At 43.7% G+C, this 20,183-nt stretch overlaps 2 protein-coding genes across 6 annotated transcripts in view; both read left to right on the forward strand.

Annotated features, from left to right (window-relative positions):
• DDX58 (DExD/H-box helicase 58) overlaps window positions 1-3,956 on the forward strand; it is a 51,586-nt gene extending 47,630 nt beyond the window's left edge. For all 4 annotated transcript variants that reach the window (XM_036433602.1, XM_036433601.1, XM_036433600.2 and 1 more), the window contains exons 17-18: window positions 1,211-1,354; window positions 3,307-3,956. In XM_036433602.1, the coding sequence (XP_036289495.1) occupies window positions 1,211-1,354; window positions 3,307-3,603 (441 nt within the window). In that variant the 3' untranslated portion in view covers window positions 3,604-3,956. The remainder of the gene's footprint in view (window positions 1-1,210; window positions 1,355-3,306) is intronic.
• A 9,891-nt stretch (window positions 3,957-13,847) lies between these two features.
• CTSL (cathepsin L) lies at window positions 13,848-18,685 on the forward strand. Of its 2 annotated transcripts, XM_036433607.2 has the most exons (7): window positions 13,850-14,198; window positions 15,218-15,340; window positions 15,448-15,594; window positions 15,786-16,010; window positions 16,410-16,572; window positions 17,175-17,292; window positions 18,571-18,685. In XM_036433607.2, exons 1-7 carry the CDS (start codon window positions 14,073-14,075, stop codon window positions 18,668-18,670), a joined length of 1,002 nt encoding a protein of 333 aa, XP_036289500.1. In that variant the 5' UTR covers window positions 13,850-14,072; the 3' UTR covers window positions 18,671-18,685. The 2 variants fall into 2 exon arrangements, with proteins under 2 accessions (XP_045436022.1, XP_036289500.1); XM_045580066.1 differs by lacking the exon at window positions 18,571-18,685 and having other exon boundaries at window positions 13,848-14,198; window positions 17,175-17,442.
• The last annotated feature ends 1,498 nt before the right edge of the window (window positions 18,686-20,183 follow it).

The following is a 20,183-nucleotide window of genomic DNA, read 5'->3' on the forward strand; positions in this document are numbered from 1 at the left end:
TTGAAACTTTTTTTTATCTGTGCCCATAGGTATTTCTGGTTGCCAGTTTCTTCGGCTCCAATCTAGGATATATGTATGAGATGAAAAACAACAATAAACAGGGAACGTACTGCCATAGGGTCCCAAGGTTCCTAGCTAGTCTGCCTTCCTCTCTTCACCCTTTAGAATCTCCTTACGTTTATTTTATTTATTTATTTTAATGTTTTTATTGATTTCAGAAATGAAGGGAGAGGGAGAGAGAGAGAGAAAAACATCAATGATGAGAGAGAATCACTGATTGGCTACCTTCTGCATGCCCCACATTGGGGATCAAGCCTGCAACCTGGGAATGTGCTCTGACCAGAAATTGAACTGTGACCTCCTGGTTCTAGGTCAAAGCTTATCCACTGAGCCATGCCGCCTGGGCTTCTTATGTTTATTATAAATAAACAGCCCTAGCCATTTTGGCTCAGTGAATAGAGCATTAGCCTTCGGACTGAAGGATCCCAGGTTCAATTCCAATCATGGGCATATGCCAGGTAGCAAGTTTGATCCCCAGTAGGGGGCGTGCAGGAGGCAGCCGATCAATGATTATCTCCCATCATTGATGTTTCTATCTCTCCCTTCCTCTCTGAAACCAATAAATATATATTAAAAAATTTTTAAATAATAAACGTAAATTTTGAAATATAATGCAGTCATACTATACATACATTTAACCTTACTGTAATTTGACAGTACTCTCTGTGGTTGGAAGAGGAGAGAGACAAAAACCGATTTGGATGGTGAGGGCTCTTCTGTCTGCTGTTTCATTCAATTGGGTTTATCCCTTGGAAGTGGGTATAAATATGTCTGAAACAGCCCATGCATATCATTTATCTATTTATGAAGGACATTTTAAGTTTTGCCAGGTACTAAAGTAGAAAGCATGGTTCATATGACTATTTTATGGACATCTTTAGTACTCTGTGGGCAACTTTGATGAGGAAATTAAAAGACTAATTGGAGGCCACAGTTAAACAGTGACTTAACAAAGAGTTAGGAGAACCAATAAAATTACCTATGGGCTTTTTGCAAAATCACCAGTTACGACATGTTCATGGAAGTGTATGCAGAATGAATTATATATATGTGTGTGTGTGTGTGTGTGTGTGTGTGTGTGTGTACACATATGTATCCTAGTTATACTTTAATTACATTTATGAGGTTTTTTTCTTTTTTCCCCATGTAGATTCACCAGATCCAGATTCATGAAAAATTCATCAGGGATAGTCAAGGAAAAGCAGAACCTAAACTTGATAAGAAAAATAAGAAACTCCTCTGCAGAAAGTGCAAAGCCTTTGCTTGTCATACAGCGGATATAAGAGTGATAGAGGTGAGCAGCCTTTTCCAAGGAACACTGGGTCACTTTTTAGCACTAATTAAAGCTTACTCACTACTGGTGAGATATTTATAAGAAGACTGTACTTTCCTTATAACCAATGTCATGGTCCATGTATTTTACAAAAGCTAAAAAGTTAAAAACAACAATAACCTTAATTTCAACAATCAAGAAAATCATTTAAAAAATTGCTGCATATCCACTTAATTAGTATTATGCAGCCATTAGAAATATGACTATGCTAAATTCAGTGTGGTTCCCTGGATTAGATCTTAGAACAGATAAAGGGTTTTACTAGGAAAAGAGGTAAAATCTATAGTGAACTAATAGCAATGTGCTGATATTGACTTCTTAGTTTGGACAAATGTACTGTACTATATTATGTAAGATGTTAGCCAGCATTTCAGGAAAGGTGAATTCAGGAATTCTCTGGACTACATTTGTAACTTATCTGTTAATCTAAAATTATTCTAAAGTCAGGTTCACTAAACAAAATGATTATGAAGTTTATATAATATAACGAAAAACTCCTTATAAACTGATGGTAAAGCGGAAAAGTAATCAGGATACAAAATTATAAATATGCTATAATTATAGATGTGTGAAATAATATCAGCAAACTGCTATCACTAAGAAGTCAACAAAAATCTGTCAACAAAAAAGAAAAAACTGTACAGAAAAAAGACTATAGGAAATATACTGATGTGTATTAATATTTAGCAAGATTCCATGATATTTTTCTCTCTGTACTATTTTATGCTTTCCAAACTTTCTTATTGGGATATGGTTCACTTTTATAAACAAAATGTCTCCTTGTTTTTTAAAACACAATGTCTGCAAGTTAAACTTTCAGATAAAAGGTTAGAAAAGTCTCCAAAGACAGACATTGGAGGTAACTCAGCTGCTGCCGATCCAGGGTTAGGTGGTGTCTGGGCTGGTTCAGATGATGAGTGATGACTTTAGGGTTCTGTTTAGTCTTCAGAAAACTGAAGTCTCTAATCCAGCTGTTGGAGCAGGAAGCATATTAGGGGTGATACTGACAAGTTCCCGGATCATTGAGACTCCTTTAACTTAAACGACCCTTTCAGCTGGTGATTTTCTATTGGAAACGGCCCTTTTAGACTGTACATTCTCCTATGGATCTGCATGTGCTGTGCGGTGTGGCTTTTTAAGGTTTGCTCTAAAGTCGGCTGAGGACACATTAATCCCTGACCCTGTTCAGATCCACACTGACCCTTGGTTGTTCTTCCCTGGGTCTTCTGGCTTCTGCCTGTCAGGCCCCCCCTGGTGATCTCAGGCTCCATGGATCTGCAACAAATACCCCTTTTGTTTCTGAATTAATAGAGTATCTACGTAAGAAGCCAGGCTGCCTGGAAACTTCTCAGTCCTTCTCTTCATGAGATGTCCCCTATCAACCCACTTGCTCCTCCACCCCAACCCTCATTTCCACCCATGTGACTGGGAGTCGTGCTGCGTGGATTTGCCTTCCGGTGAATCTGTATTTTCTTCTTTCCCCACTTGTGAAATAAGTGGGATCCCACCTGCTCTTCATCATAGATTATTGTGGAGTTTTCTTTTTTCTTAATATATTTTTATTGATTTCAGGAAGGGAGGGAGGGAGGGAGGGAGGGAGGGAGGGAGGGAGGGAGAGAGAGAGAGAGAGAGAGAGAGAGAGAGAGAGAGAGGGAGGGAGGGAGAGAGACAGACATCAATGATGATAGAGAATCATTGATCAGCTGCCTCCTGCACATCCTCTACTGGAGATCAAGCCCGAAACCCAGGCTTGTGCCCTGACCAGGGATTGAACCATGTGATCTCCTGGTTCATACATAGGTCGATGCTCAACTATTGAGCCTGGTTGGAGTAGTTTTTTTTTCAAATCACAATTGTGAACTGGTTCTGATGTTCTTTTTTTTTTTTTTAATGTTTGATCTTTTCATCTATAGGAAAGCCATTACACTGTGGTTGGAGATGCTTTCAAGGAGTGCTTCGTGACTAAATTACACCCCAAACCAAAGAGTGTGGGTATTTTTGAGAAGAAAGCAAAGGTATTCTGTGCCAGACAGAACTGCAGCCATGACTGGGGCATCCATGTGAAGTACAAGACATTTGAGATCCCGATCATAAAAATTGAAAGTTTTGTGGTGGAGGATATTGCAACTGGAGAGCAGAGACTGTATGCAAAGTGGAGGGACTTTCATTTTGAGAAGCTGCCATTTGATCCTGCAGAAATGTCCAAATGACCTCAGGGCCACAAGCTTCCACTACTGGGAATGGGTGATCGTGAGCAAAGGAGGAATTATCCCTAGTAGGCAAGTCATGACTGGCTTGTACCACATGAAGATATATACCTAAGTCTTATACTGTACTAAATATTTACCACTTTACTTACTTTCTGTTATCAGCTTGTATGATATTATATACATAAAACACACAGGAGTGTATCAGACCCTGAATGATTCGCAGGCCAGTAGAGCTCTAAGTAAAAAGCCTTACCTTGTTCTCTTTCTGTTCTTCCCTTTGGAACCAACAGTCAGTGCAGACCCAGTAGCCACTCAGGACGCATTAGAATAAATGGATGAATGGATGGAATGTTTCCATACTTCCCTTTCCTTAACCTACTGTAAACCAGCTTTTGCCTTTAACAGTCTACTGAAATTGTTCTTTTCAAGGTCACCACAGGCTCTGGTTACCAAATTTATTGGGCACTCTTAGTCCTCTCTGAGCTCTTTGCTGCTTTGGGCAGCCCTCATTAGAACTCTGTTGGCTTCTACCTTTTCTAGCTCTATCCCACTCTTTTCTATTGGTTCCTCTTTGCTGGTCCCTTAAATGTTGATAATTCCAAGGGTTCAACACACACACACACACACACACACACGTATGTACATCAATGATGGTTACATATAATCATGCTCTCTATGTAGCAATGAATGGCATGTAACCTTAAAATTCTGTAGTAGGCAACTGTTAGTAATGGGCAGATACAGGATACAGCATTTCCTGAAAAGTTGATTTCTCTTCCTTCGTTTGTTGCACATCTTGCCCTGTTATTTTCATAACCTATGCTATTGTTCCCTCTCATTGGTCATTCCAAGCCATTTCCCAGTAATAGTTGATGGTCAAGACTTGGACTCTGTTCTCAATTAGCTCCCTTGGCTGATACTGATGAGGCAGTTTAATTTGGCTGTTCTTTCTATTTAAAAAATCAGAGTGCATATCCAAATGGCATTCCTGCTATTTAACAAGATTTGTTGTTGCTCTAGAGTAGGGGTGTCGAACTCAATCAGAGAAGGGGCCAAAATCTAAAATCCAGCCTAAATCGCGGGCCGAATGGTTTACTGAACAGTCATAAACTGTCATTGTGATGGAAACGCAGCGGAGTGCAGTGATGACAGCGCGGTGCGGGCCACATTGCAACGCCTGTCGGGACGGATTTGGCCCGTGGGCCTTGTGTTTGACACATGTGCTCTAGAGCTTAAGTTGGGAGTTTTTCAGACATGGAGACAACTGCATGAGTTATGCTGTTTCTATCCAGGCCAGGGTATTTTGTGTTGAATTCAGGTAGGTTCTATAGTAATTTAAGCATCTTCCTAAAACAGACTCAGTTTAGTTGTTTGTAATTCATGTTGGTGGTCCAAAAGTCATCTCATTAACATAATAAGAGTCTGGCTGGTTTGGCTCAGTGGATAGAGCGTCGGCCTGTGGACTGGGGGGGTCCCAGGTTGATTCCTGTTGGGGGGCATGTGCCTTGGTTGCAGGTACATCCCTAGTGGGAGGTGTGCAAGAGGCAGCTGATTGATGTTTCTCTTCCATTGATGTTTCTGACTCTGTCCCTCTCTCTTCCTCTCTGTAAAAAAATCAATAAAGTATATTTAAAAAACCAAAAACATAATAAGAGACATCTTTGTCCATGTGTTTTAGGAACTCTGACAGAAAGAGGTGTGTGTGTGTGTGTGTGTGTGTGTGTAGACCAAATACACATATTATTATAAACCACAGTCTCACAAGTATATCTTTTACTATGGAATTGCCTTTTTGAATGCTGTTGTTCAAGAACTCCAATAGAATATATAAAATATATGCTAGAAATCTGTTTTGAGAATAGTTCCTTCAAGGTTCTAAATTGTCTTTCTAGCCGGGACCGGTTTAGCTCAATGGATAGAGCATCGGCTTGGGGACTGAAGGGACCCGGGTTCGATTCTGGTCAAGGGCATGTACCTTGGTTGCGGGCATATCCCCAGTAGGGGGTGTGCAAGAGGCAACTGATCGATGACTCTCATCAATGCTTCTCACTCTCTATCTCTCTCCCTTCCTCTCTGTACAAAATCAATAAAATATATTAAAAATAAATAAATAAATAAATTGTCTTTCTAGCCCTAGATGGTTTGGCTCAATGGCTAGAGCATTAGCCTGTGAACTGAAGAATACCATGTTCAATTCCAATCAAGGGCACATGCTGGGATGCTCACTTAATCCCCAGTAGGGGCATGCAGAAGGCTGCCAATCAGTGATTCTCATCATTATTGTTTCTATCTCTTCTTCTCTTCTCCCTTCCTCTCTGATTTTATATATATATATATATATATATATATATATATATATATATATATATATATATATATTGTCTTTTTTTTTTTTTAAATGGCCTTTCTAGATGAAGGTGAATAGTCTCTCTTCTCTTCCACCAACAGAAAACAGACTAAAGCTGAAACAAGAACAACTTTGCTTGTTTGATTTTAGCATGGAGTCAAGCCATTGCCAGGCATAGAGCCTGGAACAGAGAAGACACTTGGTTAATATTCATTGGATGAAAAAAAAAAAAAAAAAAAAAGTAAGATTTTAAGAATGAAAACTCTTGACTGATGTCCTAATACTGGTCATTGGATTTCTGGATCCAAAGCTGCGTTTCCCAACCAACTGGGAGTCCTTTTCATGGGCATATGCCCAGCTCTCATTAGAACATCCTGGCAGGATGTCCAACCAGGTGTATTCAAGTCATCAGGACTTGAAAGTCCACAGGAATTAAAAGAGTTTGCTTCTGATATGATTTGCATATCAGAGAACATGGCCTTCAGCGTGAACCAGAGACACTCCCTAAGGCAGGAAGAATAGGCAAGGTTTTATAAGCAAGAACCAAAGGGAGGGTTGCTAAGTAAGCAAGGCCGTAAACTTACATCATCCACTTTCTGGTTGGCGGGGCAACTGGACTCTCCAGGGTCTACTGGCCCAGTGGTCTCAGAAAGCGGGGTTGTGAGGTAAGATGAATGGGTAGTTTCAGTTGACTCATGGTCAGCAGGTAGAGTCACAGGATATGGCCAGTGCCTCAGTTGCCGTTGGAGTCTATAATGGAAACTGGTAAGGCAAGTCTTGTGGTGAAATGAACAATGCAGGGAATGCAGTTGGTCTGGCAGACAGGTTAAACTGAAAAATGGCCTAGTTACTCAAGCAGGGTCAGAGACCAGATTGCCAAAGGGCCTAGATCAGTAGTGGGCAAACTGCGGCTCTCAAGCCGAGGTTTGCCGCTCTTTTGACTAATGAGTTTGCGGACCACTGGGATAGGGGCGTAAGCACAAGGAACAACAACAGCCTGTAATTACTGGAATTGATAGTCTAGGTCAGTGGTCGGCAAACTCATTAGTCAACAGAGCGGCAAACCGCAGCTTGTGAGCCGCATGTGGCTTGAGAGCCGCAGTTTGCCGACCACTGGCCTAGACACTAGTTCACAAAATTATGGTATTGGAATCCTCAGGTGGTTTGTTATACAATTCAGTTTACAATCTCGGATCTTATTATCTGTGGTAACCTGCCAGTGCTGAAATGAAAAGTCACCTTCAAGCAAACGCCTGCTTGTACAACAGGTCAGTGAATTTTGGTCCTTGCCCTTAAATCTGATGTTATTTGAATATAAAAAGCAAATAATCAGACCATCAGCATTTCCTCAAGTGTGTCCTGCGGAGCGCTGGTTCTGGAGCTGCTCCAAAGGAAGCGCCTGTGGTCAGGCAGGTCTCTCTGAGCACTGCCACCTCTGCCCTCCAGTGTGTGATGGCGTGTCGCTGCGTCAGTTCTGTGGGAATGAGACTCACTTAATCCAGAAGTTCCCAAGTACACTGACCCTGGGACCCTTTTATTCGTTTATTTTTTAATTTTAAAAAAAATGTAGCCGAAACCGGTTTGGCTCAGTGGATAGAGCGTTGGCCTGCGGACTGAAAGGTCCCAGGTTCGATTCCGGTCAGGGGCATGTGCCTTGGTTGCAGGCACATCCCCAGTAGGGGTTGTGCAATAGGCAGCTGATAGATGTTTCTCTTTCATTGATGTTTCTAACTCTTTATCCCTCTCCCTTCCTCTCTGTAAAAGAAATCAATAAAATATATATTTTTAAATGTATTGATTTTAGAGATAGAGGAAGGCACAGAGAGAGGAAGGGAGAGAAAAGCATTGATTTGTTATTCCACTTATTCATGCATTCATTGGTTGCTTCTAGTACGTGCCCTGACTGAGGATTGAACCTGCAACTCTGGCATATTAAGCAGAAGCTCTAACCAACTGAGCTACCCAGCCAGGGCCTGACCCTGGTACACTTTAAAAAAAAAATCCTTATTATTGAAAGTATTGCATATGTCCCCTTTATTCTCCCATCACCCCCTTTCAGCCTCCCCTGGCCCAGGCCCTCACCACCTCACTGTCTGTGTCCATGGGTTATGCATATGTACATACAATGTCTTTGCCTGGAACACTTTAAAAAATGTTTTTATTGATTTCAGAAAGAGGAAAGGAAAGGGAGAGAGACACAGAAACATCAATGATGAAAGAGAATCATAGATTGGCTTGCCCGTACTGGGGATTGAGTGCACAACCCGGGCATATGCCCTAACTGGGAATCATACTGTGACCTCCTGGTTCATAGGTCGATGCTCAACCATTGAGCCACGCCGACTGGCTAGAACCCTATGGGACGTTGTGAACATCCTGCAGAAGCACAGTGGAAGTATACAGTTCTGACGCTGACTAGGCAACCAGAACCAAATTGGAATATTAATTTCAGGGTCAGATCAGTAAATTTTATTATACTGTGTTAATAAAACTATACATTTCATTAAACAAATCTGTATTTAATATGTAGGTCCTTAGAACTTGGGATGCAAATTATTGAAACAGTTACAAATATCAGCTATAATGATGTAATCCTTGTTCATGGTAATTTGGCTGTCTGAGTGAACAAAAATGACTTGGGCATTAAATTCTGTTTGTGGACGTGACATGGAACAACTTTCTAAGAAGGCAGCCAGTGGAATCTCTGTTACTGTTTTCAAGAAGTAACTCTAGCCCTGGCTGGTTTGGCTCAGTGAATAGAGCGTAGGCCCTCAGACTGAGGTCAAGGACACATACCTCGGTCGCAGGCTAGATTCTCCACCCTGGTCTTGGTCGGGGCATGTGCGGGAGACAACCAATCCATGTGTCTTTCTCACACCCATGTTTTTCACTCTTTGTCTTCTTCCCTCCCTTCCACTCTCTCTAAAAGTTGATGGAAAAGTATTCTCCGGTGAGGATTCACTGGGGGAAAGAGTAACTCTGCATTGCTCCTATGTAGCCCTGCAGGGTAACCACACTGTCACATCGTAATGCTGGACGGGAAACTGTGCCAAAATAAGGTTTTTCATTTAAGTGACTAGGAAACTCCCAATATTTTTAGACTAGGAAATACTGGGAGACAAGTCTCTAAGGTCAAAAATTACTGTTACCCCAGAACTGCTGGTGGCCATGTCCCCTGGCACCTTGAGTGGCCCAGAAGAATGAAGCTGTTGCAAATGGAAGGTATGATGAGAGAGGGAGTGATAGGGAGTTTGAACCACTGAGTTTGAACCACTAGAGCCAATCAAGCCTGTGGCCATGGCCACCCCTGATTTTCAAGTTCTATAAATCAATTATTATTGTTATTGTTATTGTTTTTATTTCTCGTAAGCAGAGTTGTGCTTCCACCTCCATAACTAAGAGAGTCATGACTAATATATCCTCTTCCTACATTATTATCCACCCACACAAAGACTGTCCCTTAGCCAAAGATACTTGTGCTCATTTGCTGCATTAAATACACCTGTCAGTTAACTCACTGTGCACACCAAAGAAGGCTTGTCTCCTTAGGAGGGATTCAGGCAGTGATGGTTTTAGAAGCCTCTGGAAACAAAGAAGATGGGAATCAGAGAGAGGACGGGGACCGGCAGGTGTAGCACACGTAATCTGGAGAGTGAGAGGACCAGTGCCTTCTTGAGAAACCAAGCGAAAGAGGATATTTGCTTAGCCTTGGAGTGGGCAAGGACAGGATAGTAGGTGTGTTTGAGGGTAGAGGAGGAGAATCCAGAAGTGAGGGGACCCCATTCCAGAAGTCATAACCACAAGAACCTGTTACCCTGTAACCTCCACATCCAGGAGCTAGGCAGCTCTCCCAGAAGCTCAGTGATGGAGAGCTAAGTAGGTGGAGGTGTGTTTTCATAGCCGTGCTTAGTATTTGCATGACGAGGCTGGTCCTAATTGGAGTGTCATGGGCTGTTTTTGAACAACAGTGTTTGTGGTGTTTTATTTTTCCTTCATTTTGTTTTGTTTGTTTGTTTGTTTGTTTGTTTTTGGTAGTTGTTATTCATGAACACAAGCTAGATCCCAGTACCTCAGAGACACCTGTCTTGTCTCTCGTCTGAGTTATCTAACAAAGAAACTGGCACAGAAGAGTAGAGATAAGAACAAAATGATGTCTTTATATAATACATAATTTAGCACATTTTGTAAAAATAAATGTCCCCAATTTTTGCTTAAATGGTCTTCGATATTTCTCTGGCATTAGATGATTCTTGGTCAAGTTTTAGATTTTGGCCTGGCCAGTGTGGCTCAGTGGTTGAGCATGGACCCAGGAAACAGGAGGATTCCTGTTGAGGGCACAGGCCTGAGATGTGACTCAATCCCCAGTAGGAGGCTTGCAGGAGGCAGCCTACTGATGTTCTCCCCTTCCTGTTTCTATCTCCCCCTTCCCCTCTCTCTAAAACATTAGTAAAAATGTATATGTGGTGCCCATTTATTATAAAAAGAGTCTATGCTTTCTCCATTGCATTTGAATCCCAGTCCAAAAAGCAAAGGGGATGCCATTCTCTGGGGCAGCACCTGCTCCGCAGGGTGTTGCCCCAGGTGCAGGCGTTCACGCCGTCACAGGCTTTCCCACCCTCCACTGCGCTCCAAGGGCAGCTCTGAAACCCCTGTATCAGACTCCGGTTTGTGATGATTTTCTTGGTGTATTAAAAAGCGTTTCTTAAACCTCCAGTTTATTTACATTTTTCTAGCCTAAAAGTTCCAGTCTCCAGTTGTGTTTGAGAGAGAAGAGCTTCAATTTCCTCAAAGATCTTAAAACAAAATTAAAACAATATATATTTTTATTGATTTCAGAGAGGAAGTGAGAGGGAGAGAGAGATAAAAACATCAGTGACGAGAAAGAATCATTGATGGGCTGCCTTCTGCATGCTCCACACTGGGGATCGAACCTGCAACTCCAGCATGTGCCCTTGGCCGTAATCGAATCTGGGACCCATCAGTCCACAGGCCGATGCTCTATCCACTAAGCCAAACCGGCTAGAGCTAAAACAAAAATTTTAATGAATTGATTTTTTAAAATGGTATGGGGTTGCCAGGACCATTCAATAGGGAAAAGGTGGTCTTTTCAACAAACGTTGATATCGATATGCACATGCAGAAGAATGAAGTTGTAACCTGACTTTATACCATGTGCAAATTATTAACACAAAATGGACCAGAAACCCAAACGTAAGAGAGAAAACTACAAAACTTCAGATGCCGACACAAAGGAAGAGACTTACTGGATAATGATATTGGACCTAGTAATATCTTTTTGATATGTCACCAAGCAACCAAAAAAAAAAAATAGATAAATCAAACTTCATTGAAATTAAAAACATTTGTGCATTAGAAGACATTACCAATATACTGCAAAGGCAACTCACAAAATTTGAGAAAATGTTTGCAAATCATATCAGAGGGCAACCCCATGCAATGCTGGTAGAATTGTAAAATGATGCAGCCACGAAGGAAAACATAGAAAAAGATTAAACATAGAATTATCATATCTAGCAATTATATTTTTTAATATGTACATACATATAGAACTGTAAACAGGGCCTCAAACATTTGTACTATAACGTTGATTGCAGCAGCATTATTCAAAATAGTAAAATGTGGACATAACTCACATGTCTATTCAGGCATGAATTTTTGTTTCTCTAAACAAAACATGGTACATTGATACAATGAAATTCACCTTTTTAAAAAAAAAGAAAATTCTGACACAGGCGACACTAGGGATGAACCTTGAAAAATTACAGGGTACATACTCAGGTAGTGAGTTCCACCCCTAGTCGGAGTGTGTATGGCAGGCAACCGATAGGTGTTTCCTTTTTCTCAAATCAATAAAAACATGTCCTCAGGCGAGGATTAAAAACAACTGCAAAACTGTTATTCTCTGGAGCGTTTCAGATCTTGCTGTGTGGCAGACTTTGTCCGTTTGGTTCAAATAAACTCAAAAGTCCTCTACAGGTTTGGACATTCCTTTTGTCGATAACGAGAGAGGAAGTAGGATGGTGGCTGCCAGGAGCTGTGGGAGGAGGAATGCAGTGATAATTGTTTAATGAGTATAGAGTTTCAGTTTGGGAAGATGAAAAGTTCTGGACTTGGACAGCGGTGATGGCTGGACAACAATGTGAATGAACTTAATGTCACTAAACTCTACACTTAAAAATAGTTAAAATAGATATTTTGTTACATACATATTACCACGGTAAAAAAAAAAAAAAGATTATGCATCTGATTGTGCTTTTAGGTTTATCAACTTAGTGCTAAATAGAAATTAGTTTACAAATTCACATGGACATTGACTCCATTTTTATCAAAATAATTTAAAACATGCATAGAAAAAGGTGATGTGGAAAGGAACATGAGGTAACGATATATATTTTTGTTGTTAATCCTCTCCTAAGGATATTTTCCCATAGATTTTTAGAGTGGAAGGGAGGGGGAGAGACAGAGAGAGAAACATTGATGTGAGAGACTCATCAATTGGTTGCTTTCTGTATGGATGAGGACCAGGGATCAAGCCTGCAACTGAGAAACATGCTATTTTTTTTAATTTTAATTTTAAATATATATATATATTATTGATTTTTTACAGAGAGGGAGAGGGATAGAAAGCTAGAAACATAGATGAGAGAGAAACATCGATCAGCTGCCTCCTGCACACCTCCCAATGGGGATGTGCCCACAACCAAGGTACATATCCTTGACCAAAATCGAACCTGGAACCTTTCAGTCCGCAGACCGACGCTCTGACGCACTGGGCCACACCGGTCTCGGCTATTTTTAAAAAATTTTTTTTATTGATTTCATAGAGGAAGGTTAAGGGAGAGATAGAAACATAAATGATGAGAGAGAATCATCGATTGTCTGCCTTCCCTCTTCCTCCTGTTAAATCAAACTCTCCGGTAAAGAGCTCCTTTCCGTGGGTTTTGAGAAAGGCTTGGGAAGGAAGACGACTCCGGACCGGGAAGGCAGGAAAGGAGCCTCACAGAAAGCCTGGCTTCCCCGGGAGAACCCGCCTACACCCTCCCTTAAGGCCAGTGACTGCGTGCGGCCAAACCAGCCCAGATTCTTCCATGTCCAGCTGCACCCACCCTGAAACCGTGATAACGCATCTGCCCCAGGGCCCTGCATTCCGGCGCCCGCCCCGCCTTCCCGGTCTAACAAACTGGAGTCCCTCCCAGAGCATCGTCCTCGGCCCTCGGGGACAGTTCGGGACCGGCCGGGCCAGGCCCGCGGCAAAAGCGCTTGGGGCTCCCCACAGGCTTCTCTTCGTGAACCACGTGCTGAGCCCGTGAATTCGGGGTCACAGGGAGGCGCTGAGCCCTCAGCACAGCCCCAGGGCCCTCCTCCCACCGCCCTCCACCTCCATCCCCCGGGTCGGCACGGGGCAATTCCGGGCAGAAGCTACTCAGGTGCCTGGAATTCCACCTCCGGGCCCCGCCCACCGGCCCGGTCAGCCGATCGTGGCGCAGGAAGGCCTCGTGGGGGCGGGCCGCACGGGCCGGATTCCCGAGGCTTTAAATCCGCTGCCGCGGAGGAGGCACAGCCGTCGGAGATCGAGGATCCAGGACCCGCACGTGCAGACGGCGCCCCCGAAGGTGAGCGTCCCCAGGCCGGGCCGGGCTCCACGGTGCTCGGCCCCCCGGGAACCAGCCTTGCGGGTGGAGGGAGGTTGGAGGGTTCGGGGATTCCAGGAGGCATCGTCCTGGGTTCTGGTGCGGCGGGCGAGGCAGCTTGACCTCCGGCTGCGGGGCCCCGGCGCCCTGGCAGCGGTGGGCTGGTGTGGGGCGGGGGGCAGCCCGCACCCCCCAAGCCCGCCCGGCCCTGCGGGTCTGCTGTCCCCGGGCCCAGCGGTGCTCTGAGCCTCGGGACAGTGTGTCCCCGCCCGGCCTGGGGCAGGAGTGGGGTCTGCAGGCTGTTTTTCTGCTCCCACATGCTTAGCCTCCCTCCGCAGCCCCTGTGCAAATACTTGGGGGGATACATTCATGTTTTACACCTGTGACGTCTCCAGAAGGTAGGATGGCTTTCTAGGAGGACTGGTTTAATCAGATGCTACTTTTTCTTTTCCCTCCCTAGGTGCTGAAACATGAATCCTGCATTCCTCTTGATTGCCCTTTACTTGGGAATAGCTTCAGCTGCTCCAAAACTGGTTGGAAGTTTAGAGGCACACTGGCACCGGTGGAAGGCAACTCATGGGAAAGTCTATGGCCCGGTTGGTGACACCTGAAATGATCAGAGAATGGCCCAGGCTTTTGGGAGTTTACAGCAGAAAGTAGCTCTTTGTTTTCTTTAAAACGTGTTTTTAGCCCTAGCTGGTTTGGCTCAATGGATAGTGTCAGCCTGTGAACTGAAAGGTCCTGGGTTCTATTCCAGCCAAGGACACATGCATGAGTTGCTGGCTGGATCCCCAATAGTGGGCATGCAGGAGGCAGCCAATTAATGATTCTCTCTCATCATTGATGTTTCTACCTCTCTCCCCCCTCTTCCTTCCTCTCTAAAGACAATAAAAAAAAATATATATATATATATTTTTGTTGCCCCAAATGGTTTGGCTCAGTGGATAAGACTCCGATATCTGATAGCGCCTCCGGCTGCGGACAAAAGGCCCTGGGTTGGATTCTGGGTGTGATTCTGGTCGAGGGCATGTACCTTGGTTGCAGGCTCCATCCCCAGTAGGGGGCGTGCAGAAGGCAGCTGATCAATTTTCTCTCATCAATATTTCTAACTCTATCCCTCTCCCTTACTCTCTGTAAAAAAAAAAAAAAAAAAAAAACAACCCACACACAATAAAAATAGATTTAGAAAAAATATTTTTTATTGATTTCAGAGAGGAAGGGAGAGGGAAAGAGAAATATCAACGAAGAGAGAGAATCATTTGATCGACTGCCTCCTGCATGCCCCCAACTGGGGATCCAGCCCACAACCTTGGAATATGCCCTTGACCAGGAATTGACCCTGAGACCCTTCAGTCCCCAGGCCTATGCTCTATCTACTGAGCCAAACCAGCTAGTGCAGACAGTAGCTTCTTGAAGCTGGCTCCTCCCAAGGCAATGGCTTCATGACACCCATTACTGACACAATATGGGCAAACCTTCCCGGTGTACGGGTGCTGGAGAACAGAAGTAAAAACCTCTCCTGGCCTCAGTTTCTGGTCTGCAAATCCACTTGGTGAAGGTGACTTGGTTTTAGATAGCAGTAAAACGGATAGGTTGGTCATATGCTTGCCTCTAGAATGAAGAAGGATGGAGGAGATCGGTGTGGGAGAAGAACATGAGGATGATCGACCTGCACAACCAGGAATACAACCTCGGGAGACAGGCCTTCACCTTGGCAATGAATGCTTTTGGTGACATGGTGCGTGTGGCCTGGGAGGCTTGCCTTGCGCTTTCTCTCCTCCCTCAGTACCTACCATACCAGCACAATGCCTCGTTTGCCAACATTCTACCTCCTTTTCCTTGAAGACCAACGAAGAGTACACGCAGGTGATGAATGGCCATCAGAACCAGAAGCACAAGAGGAGGAGACTGTTCCGGGAACCTTGCGCCGCTGAGATCCCCCCAGCCGTGGACTGGAGGGAAAAAGGCTATGTGACCCCCGTGAAGAACCAGGTAGGGCAGCACTCAGCAGGGCTCCCAAGAGTGAAGCCGTAAAACGAGTTGGCGTTGTGGCTGTGGTAGACTGTGGTAGACTGGGACAATATGTGTTTTCACTAATTTTTAAGAGTTGACACATTGTTTGGCCAAGTTGTCAAAACCTTGCTATTTGTTCTGCAGACTGAGAGCTTCTATGTTGTTTTCAGGGTCACTGTGGTTCTTGTTGGGCATTTAGTGCAACCGGTGCCATTGAAGGACAGATGTTCCGGAAAACTGGCAAGCTTGTCTCATTGAGTGAGCAGAACCTTGTGGACTGCTCTCAGGCTCAAGGCAATAAGGGCTGCAATGGTGGCCTAATGGATTATGCCTTCCAGTATGTGAAGTGCAACGGAGGCCTGGACTCGGAGGAGTCCTATCCGTATCAAGCAAAGGTAAGCAAAGTTCTTATCTCTGCCATCCCTTTAGAGCAAACAGATGCCATATTTAGAATTCATATTTTTAACTGTTTTAGAATGCATATTTTAGACCGTAGAGTCTATAAACTGTCAGAACTTTCATCAAACACAGTTCTGTTTGGGATGTTCACAGTTCTTATTCCTGGGTTACATGGAGACACACATGCCATTCTATATGTAGCACATTGTTCTTCCGAGTGAAACATTTCTTATGGAGAGGTAGACTGAATAGATACCAGCTCGTTTTTAATTTTCAAAACAGCCAGTAGCATTTCACAGGCTTAACCTGGAAATCATGAAGCTGCCTACTGCCTGAAACTCATGCTTCCCGGGAGGTGGGCTAGTAATCAGACCTCTTCCCCTTCCCCCTTAAAGGAAGGACCCTGCAAATACAGGCCCGAGGATTCTGTGGCCAATGTCACCGGCTTCGTGGACATCCCTCCGCAGGAGAGTGCCCTCATGAAGGCAGTGGCAACCGTGGGGCCCATCTCTGTTGCCATCGATGCGAGCCATTTTAGCTTCCAGTTCTATCAAGACGGTAAGCATTGTCTATGTAGAAGTTTAGGCAGAAAAATGGACACAAAGCAAGATTTCACTCTTTGGCTTGCATACTTTCTGGGTATGTGGATTTAGCGTTGTTCACTGTGCACACATAATACCTTCCCCCGGTGTTTCCGTTTGACATGATGTGAGCTATAGCGTCATGGTTTGAAGCACCTCACAAATATATTTAAATGGCTACATCATTTGATTGGCATAGCTTAATACTTGACCTTTTTCCAGTTGTTAGGCCTTTAAAATTTTCCAAAGAATTTGACTATTGTAATTAAAACTACGGAGATCCTTTGACTCAAGTTCAAATTTTGTGCTCTGTGCTATTTCCTAAGACTGACATCCTAAAAGTAGAATGACAGGGCTTCCAGAAGTGTCTGTATGCCTCCTGACTGACACATTGTTTACAAAAGAGATTGTGCCAGTTCACATTTCTGCTAGTGTTAGAGGAGGGCCTACTTCCCTAGCCTAGATTAAAAAAAAAAAAGATCTTGCTTTCAAATCTTACTTGGTTTTATGTCATTGAGCTGACTTTTGAGAGGCCTCCCTCACTGTGGTTGATATGCAGGGTTGAATTTTGCTTCCCAGGCATTTATTACGAGCGGCACTGCAGCAGTGTGAATCTGGATCATGGCGTCCTGGTGGTTGGCTATGGCTTCGAAGGAGAAGACTCAAGTGGCAATAAATATTGGATCGTCAAGAACAGGTACAAGCTGCTGAAAGTACTTCTATTTGAAAAGAAAGACATTTTTGGAATCACTATGTGGATACAGGTCTTCAAACTCTTGAGCACACTTCTGAAAATCGAGAAGTCTTTTTTCTTCTTCTTCTTTTTTTCTTTATAGTCCTATTTATTTTATTTCTTATTTTTTGTTAATCCTCACTGGAGGATTTTCTTTCCTTGCATTGATTTAAAAAAAAATATATTTTATTGATTTTTCATAGAGAGTTAGAAACATCGACCAGCTACATCCTGCACACCCCCCACTGGGCATGTGGGAGTGAGCCTGCAACCCAGGCATGTGTCCTTGACTGGAATCAACCGAGAACCCTCCAGTCTGCAGGCGGATGCTCTGTCCATAGAGCCAAACCGCCTAGGGCTGCATTGGTTATTTTTTTAGAGAGAGTGGAAGGGAGGGGGAGAGATAGAGAAAGGAATATTGATATGTGAGGGAGACATTGTTTGGTTGCCTCCCACACCCGCCTGCAACCGAGGTATGTGCCCTTGACCGGAATGGAACTCGTGGACTGATGCTTTTAACCACTGAGCAAAATCGGCTAGGGCCGAAATTTAACATTATGATCACACATTCGGATGCCTGTGTGTTCCTTAAGTGGGACAAAGACTTCTGCCGAAATCCCAGAGGTCTTCATCCCACTTAAGGAACACGGCATACGAGTGTGTGACTGTAACGTGAAGATTCTGCCTCAGCTTGCTGGAGAATCTTATAGTTTTTGTACCATTACATTTCTAAATTTGAAAAATTTCTTAATTATGGCCGAAACCGGTTTGGCTCAGCGGTAGAGCGTCTGTCTGCGGACTGAAAGGTCCCAGGTTCGATTCCGGTCAAGGGCATGTATGTTGGTTGCGGGCACATCCCTGGTAGGGGGTGTGCAGGAGGCAGCTGGTCGATGTTTCTCTCTCATTGACGTTTCTAGCTCTCTATCTCTCTCTCTTCCTCTCTGTAAAAAGTCAATAAAATATATTTAAAAGAAAAAAAAGAAAAAAATTTCTTAATTATGAAACACATCTGGCCCCAAGAGTTTGCTTTTTCTCTCTCTCTGAATTTGCAGTTCTGTGAAAGCTTTGGGGAGAGAAGTTAGGTGCAGGCTTAGAACTCAGCCAAGAACTGAAACCCCCTCTCCTGATTCTGAATCTTGTTTGGGCCTCTCGGGTGCACTGTTTAAGTATCAGGCGTAGTTGTTAATAAAAGTCCAGGTGTTTGATTATTTGTATAAAATGGAAAACCCTCCTTTCTTTCAGCTGGGGCGAAGCTTGGGGCAATAAGGGCTACATCAAGATGGCCAAAGACCGGAACAACCACTGCGGAATCGCCACTGCGGCCAGCTATCCTACCGTGTGAGAGGATGGCGATACAGAAAGTGCTCATGGAGAACAGGATGTCCAGAGGAGGCATTGCTGTCTCAACACTGACCACGTTTTCCTTCCTGGGATACAACACTGGAATCTTGAAGATCCAAACTGTGATTTGAATTCCGTGGAAATGTTGCCACTTCTTTTATAAGATGTATACATTTTTACCTCTTAAAATAAAACTTAATTTTTATTATTTTTAATCCTCGCCCAAGGGGACGTTTATAGATTTGAGAGAGACAAACGATCTGTGTGGGAGAGAAACATTGATCAGTTGCCTCTGGTACGTGTTGCGCCTGGGGACTGAGCCTGAAACCTTTTGGTGTACGGGACAAGGCTCCAGCCAGTTGAGCCACCCAGCCAGAGCTACAGCTTAATTTTATATGTAGAGGTGTAGGGTTTTTTCCGTTTTTTAGCACATTTATTTTCTAGACACAAAAATGTGCCAGAGGCCCATTAGGACAGCGGCCGGGTGGCCCTCTGGGTCCTCCCGTTGTAAGTGCTAACGATGCGGATCTTATGTCAGTTGCCTATTGGCTGGGTTTGACCCAACCCTTGAGTGGAGCACAATTTGACAAACTATAAGGACAAAGGTCAAGTATGTATTTTTTGTTAATCCATCTGAGGATATTTTTTCCGCTTAGTTTTTAGAGTGGAGGGGTGGGAGGGAAGGAGAGAGAAAAACATCAATATGAGAGAAACATGGATGCCAGTTGGGGGCCAAGATCAACTTGCAACCCAAGTGTGTGCACCTGACTTGGAATTGAACCCGTGACCCTCCAGTCCTTGGGCAGATGCTCTAACCACTTAGACAGCAGCCAGGGCAAGGGCAATTATTTATTTTTTCATTTTTTATAAGTCCTTTTATTTCTTATACCTGCAGGTTTTGTTTTTTTTTTAAATTTAATTAATCTTTATTCAGATTAATACAATAGTTTCTCCTTTTCCCCCCCATAGCTCCCCTCCACCCAGTTCCCACCCCACCCTCTGCCCTTACCTCCCTGCCACTGTCCTCATCCATAGGTGTACAATTGTCCAGTCTCTTCCTTTTTTTTTTTTAATTTAATAAAACTTTATTCAGATTATTACAATTGTTTCTCCCCCTCTCCCCCCTCTCTCTTAACTTAAAGCTCCCCTCCACCCGGTTCCCACCCACCCTCTGCCCTTACCAACCCCCTGCTGTCCTCATCCATAGGTGTATGATTTTTGTCGAGTTTCTTCCCGTACCCCCACACAGACACCCCTTTCCCCCTGAGAATTATCAATCTTCGCCTTTTCTATGAAGGGCAATTATTTAAATAAGGAAAAAATTCACATTTTAGAAAAATCGAACAAACACACACACACACACACACACACACACACACACACGTGTGATTGCCAGGTTAAAAAGGGGCCTTAGAAATGGTTATTTGACCCAAGGTAATGATAACCCAACTGAGTTATAGGGGGAATGTCAGTTTTTGCTGCATCTTCCTCAACTGCTAGCGAAGACCACCTGG

The sequence above is a fragment of the Pipistrellus kuhlii genome, unplaced genomic scaffold (assembly GCF_014108245.1).
Source record: "Pipistrellus kuhlii isolate mPipKuh1 unplaced genomic scaffold, mPipKuh1.p scaffold_m20_p_12, whole genome shotgun sequence".
Classification (NCBI taxonomy): domain Eukaryota; kingdom Metazoa; phylum Chordata; class Mammalia; order Chiroptera; family Vespertilionidae; genus Pipistrellus; species Pipistrellus kuhlii.

Excerpts from the sequence above, each read along its gene's own strand:
- CTSL (XM_045580066.1), top strand. The coding sequence starts at position 14,073 with ATGAATCCTGCATTCCTCTTGATTGCCCTTTACTTGGGAATAGCTTCA. Across the intron at positions 14,199-15,217 it reads ATGGGAAAGTCTATGGCCCG|AATGAAGAAGGATGGAGGAG; the intron begins GTTGGTGACACC and ends GCTTGCCTCTAG. Across the intron at positions 16,573-17,174 it reads CTTCCAGTTCTATCAAGACG|GCATTTATTACGAGCGGCAC; the intron begins GTAAGCATTGTC and ends TTTGCTTCCCAG.